The sequence below is a fragment of the Sinocyclocheilus grahami genome, unplaced genomic scaffold (assembly GCF_001515645.1).
Source record: "Sinocyclocheilus grahami isolate Dianchi unplaced genomic scaffold, SAMN03320097.WGS_v1.1 scaffold631.1, whole genome shotgun sequence".
NCBI lineage: Eukaryota > Metazoa > Chordata > Actinopteri > Cypriniformes > Cyprinidae > Sinocyclocheilus > Sinocyclocheilus grahami.
This window is the reverse complement of record NW_015505810.1, coordinates 606508-611132: the sequence shown is the minus strand read 5'-3', so window position 1 is coordinate 611132 and position 4625 is coordinate 606508. Positions and strand designations below refer to the sequence as shown.

The following is a 4625-nucleotide window of genomic DNA, read 5'->3' as shown; positions in this document are numbered from 1 at the left end:
ATAGAGCACAGATCTATCAGGATTCAAATGTTCAGTAGAAACACATGGACTCAATTGTGTGCTGTGCAGATTAAATAAAGAGAAAGCTTTCCAGGGTATTCGATTCCTGTTTTAACTCTAAAATTACACCTCACTTCACCATTCAGTACTCCGTCGCTCCAGCACTAACTCACCACTAACATATAACATTACCAATAAAACCTGCTTTCAGTAGCTTCCACTGCTCTGTATCTAAATCAATTATCATGACTATTCGAGATTTGGTACATTTTCATGACGTTTTGAGATTTTATTCAAGTTTCATGACTTTTCAAGATTTTCAATTTATATAACTTTGAGATTTTATACATTTTCATGACTTTTTTTGAGGTTTTGTTCAATTTTCATGGCTATTTGAGATTTGGTTCATTTTAATGACTTTTGGAGATTTTATTAATTTTCATGACTTTTTGAGAATTTGTTGAAATTTTCCGCTCTTTTTGGAGATCTTATTTAATTTTCATGACTTTTTCTAAATTTGATTAATTCTCATGATTTTCCAAAATTTTGTTAAATTGTCACAAATTTTTTTTTCAATGTTCATGGCTATTTGAGAGTTGGTTCATTTTTATGACTTTTTGGAGATTTTCTTAATTTTAATGACTTTGAGATTTTAATATTTGTCTTTTTTAGAATTTGTTCAATTTTTCCGGACTTTTTGGAGATTTTATTCAATTTTAATTACTTTGAGATTTTAATATTTGTCTTTTTTAGAATTTGTTCAATTTTTCCGGACTTTTTGGAGATTTTATTCCATTTTCATGACTTTGAAATGTTTATATTTAAGACTTTTTGAGAATTATGTCAGTTATTTCAAGCAGAGAGTTGGTTCATTTTTATGACTTTTTGGAGATTTTCTTAATTTTAATGACTTTGAGATTTTAATATTTGTCTTTTTTAGAATTTGTTCAATTTTTCCGGACTTTTTGGAGATTTTATTCCATTTTCATGACTTTGAAATGTTTATATTTAAGACTTTTTGAGAATTATGTCAGTTATTTCAAGCAGAGCTTATGATCAGCTAACAGACAAAACAATGAACCAAGAACACAATTCCAAACTGCTCAATAAAACCTGCTTTCAGTGTCTTCCACTGCTCTGTATCTAAATCGTTCTCCATTTTTATTTCTATTGAAAAATCCTGTTCGTGGTGACTACAATATGACCAAATTATTACATCACCATATGAATAACTTTATTTCATGATAGCAAATGTACATTATTATATAGTTAGTCTACTGGAAAAAAGGCGGGTACGAGACCAAGATTTTAGACACTGGTCAAATTTCACAATTCTTTATACCAATGTAAATAAAACAGCTAAAACGAATACAAGTCTAACTCTTATAAAGGCTACACAAGTTATTCAGTCAGCTTGAGGAATATTAGGCTGCTGTCACTTTAAAAACCCATTGTTCAGATCCAGTGTATCGACACCCGACCTGCTTGTAAAATCAGTGACCTCTAATGAACACGAAGACATGAAGCCAGTCCTTATTTCTCAAATGTTTTCCAAATTGAGCAACAGCTGACTTACTGACAAAGTCAGAATATTATGTAGGTGAGAGTCGAGTTAGTTTGCTTCTCATTTCACACTAGTTCAGCTTCATCAGACTGAAATTCTGCCACAGAGGTATAGGTACAATATCACTTGAGCAGGAAATTTCGCTGACAGTGATTTTGAATGGATCAAAATTGCTATTAATGCATTTATTATTATAATGCTGTATAAAGAGGCTTTTCTAAAGTGCTAATATTTCAGCAATATCAGTGCTGGGTAGGAATGGGTACCGAAACTCGGTATTAAAACCCATTTAATCCCACCTCTCACAATAGTGACCGTAAAGAAGCTCTAAAAACCTTACTGACTGATGTTTTAAAGCATTTCCTGCAAATATGGAACAAAGGGTCTCAATTTGTCAGATTGTCACATGACCAGAGCAGTTCAGTCTAGGATTAATATATGAATTCACATATATTCAGTTTAGTTGCGTGTGGTCATAGAATCAGTAAACATAGTGATGGGATAACAGTGAACTTAGGTTTACATAGAAATCCAAATGCAGTTGTTAGTGAAGACTGCACTGAAATGTTGCACTGACAAAATACTGCACTAAATTAAAAGTTCAAATGTTACAAATAAGTTACAATGTTGATGTTGTAATACTGGTAGCACTGATATAAAAATGTGATGTTATATTTGACAAAAAAGTAACAATTTTGAAAGGGTTACTAATGACACATCATTTGGATATTATCATGTTTGGGAATAATTTGGGATTAAACAATATTTCTTACATGTTTAACAAGCATTTTAGAAGTAAAATTAAACATCTAATCATCACGAAAAGACCAATGCGGATTTCAGAAAAAAATGTGCGATTAATTAGTTGATTTTTAAGTCGAGCACTCCCTTATCAAAAAGAGTTATATTTCAAGTTTATTTATTAAGTAAAGTTCAAGTATATTTTTAAGTATACTTTATGTAGGAAGTATACAAATATCAGTAGTATACTTGTAAGTGTACTATTTCAATACTCCTTGGGACTAAATTGGCCCACTTTCTAGTATATAAAAGTATAATTTAAGTATAACAGTAGTAAACTTTGAGTACACAACTGGTTTACCTCTATGTTTTTAGTTCGTACTGCAACTATACTGAAAGTGAACTAGTGATAGTTTATTAATTAAATACTTGTAGCATTTTGACGTATAGTCTCCAGTAAACTACTAGTTTAGCAGTTTTATACTGCAAGTATACTCGTAAGTTTCTTTAAGTGGACTTTACATCATACTTTAAGTATACTACTATATCCCTGTTTAGGTATTAATGTGTATATATGTTATTATATGAATACCTGAACATACAAAACATCAAAAGAACAGGGTATCTGCTTGTAAACAAAAACATTGTTTTCTAGCTTCATGCATTCTTTTTTAAACACTTGAATGCGCGTAAGTATCATAAGTAAAATAAATAAATAAACATTTTAAACAAAAAGCTGGAAAAAAAAAAGAGTCGATCAACACCCCAAAGCTCATTTTATTCCATAATGTTACACAGTTTTGATGCTGTTTTATGTCTGATGATCGTGTTAGATTACATGTGGAAGCATCGCTTGTTTTTCGGGTTTCTTCTTCGCTTGTGTTTTGGAAATTCTGTACAGAAGATGTGTAATAGCGCCCCCTACCTAACAATGAAAACATTCCCGGAGCACAAGTATAGTTCAAATTAATTTAGACTTTTTCTTAGCATAAGTATACTTAAATGTCATTTTAAGTATATTTCTGAGAAGTACATAAAAAGTAGACTAATTTGCTATTTTAGTTTAAAAGAAGTATACTAATAGCACACTTGAATAAACTTTTTCATAAGGGCTTATATATAGCCTACATGGATGATTATTTGAGCATCAAGTACAGACATAGTGCAGACATACATATTAAGGTAATAGAAAAAAATATAATGCTAATAATAAACAGAATAGAAAATAAATGAAAAAAACTATAGCTAAATGGTAATACAAATATAGATAAAACAGAATTACGAATGTGCAAATGTTTTAGGAAGTTATGTACACAACAGAGAGAAAACAGAATTATGAACGTGCTGTTTTACAGATTAAAAGTTTTGAGAAGCTGTACAGATGCACAGTCCTGAGATGTAATGTATTGTTCCGGTGGACTATAGCCTGAGGGAAAACACTGTTCTTATGCCGCTCAGTGATGATTTATCTGTGTTGGAACGCAAGAACAGAAACAATGTTTTCATATTGAAGGCCAAAATAGATCTCGATTATGTAAATTATGCGCATCCATGCTCTTGTTTTCCTCTTTGTGAGACGGCAGAAGTGACGCAACCAGAAACTGTAACGCGTTTCTCAAGCGCACATGAAAGTCTTCTTGTTTTATTTTTGCAAATGTCCCTTTAGGGGCTCCGTATTTTTATGACTTTTCGAGATTTTATAAAATTTTCATGACTTCGAGATTTTGTTCATTTTGATGACTTTTTTGAGGTTTTGTTCATTTATCATGGCTATTTGAGATTTGGTTAACTTTCATGATTTTTTTCATAATTGTATTCATTTTTTATCAGTTTCTGAGATTTTGATAAAAAAATTTTGTTCAATTTTCATGGTTATTCGAGATTTGGTTAATTCTGACTTTTGAGATTTTATTCAAGATTCATGACTGAGATTTTATTCATTTTTAATGACTTTTCAAGATTTTCAATTTTCATAACTTTGCAATTTTATACATTTTCATGACTTTTTCGAAATTTTATTCATTTTCATCAATTTCCAAGATTTTGTCAAATTGTCATTTTTTTTTTTTTTTTTAGATTTTATTTCATTTTCATGGCTATTCAAGATTTGATTAATTTCCATGACTTTGAGATTTTAATATTTATGACTTTTTGGAGATTTTATTCAATTGATGACTTTCAAAATTGTATTCATTTTCATGACTTTCCGAGATTAAATTGTCGTTTTTTTTTTTTTGTTTTTAGTGTTCATGGCTATTCGAGATTTGGTTCATTTTCATAACTTTTTTGAGATTTTGTTCAATTTTCATGACTTATATTA

At 30.1% G+C, this 4625-nt stretch overlaps 1 protein-coding gene across 1 annotated transcript in view; it reads left to right on the top strand.

Annotated features, from left to right (window-relative positions):
- Nucleotides 1-74, top strand: part of LOC107558065 (uncharacterized) — a 9863-nt gene extending 9789 nt beyond the window's left edge. The window contains exon 4 of the mRNA XM_016241677.1: nucleotides 70-74. Within this exon, the coding sequence (XP_016097163.1) occupies nucleotides 70-74 (5 nt within the window). The remainder of the gene's footprint in view (nucleotides 1-69) is intronic.
- Nucleotides 75-4625: the final 4551 nt, after the last annotated feature.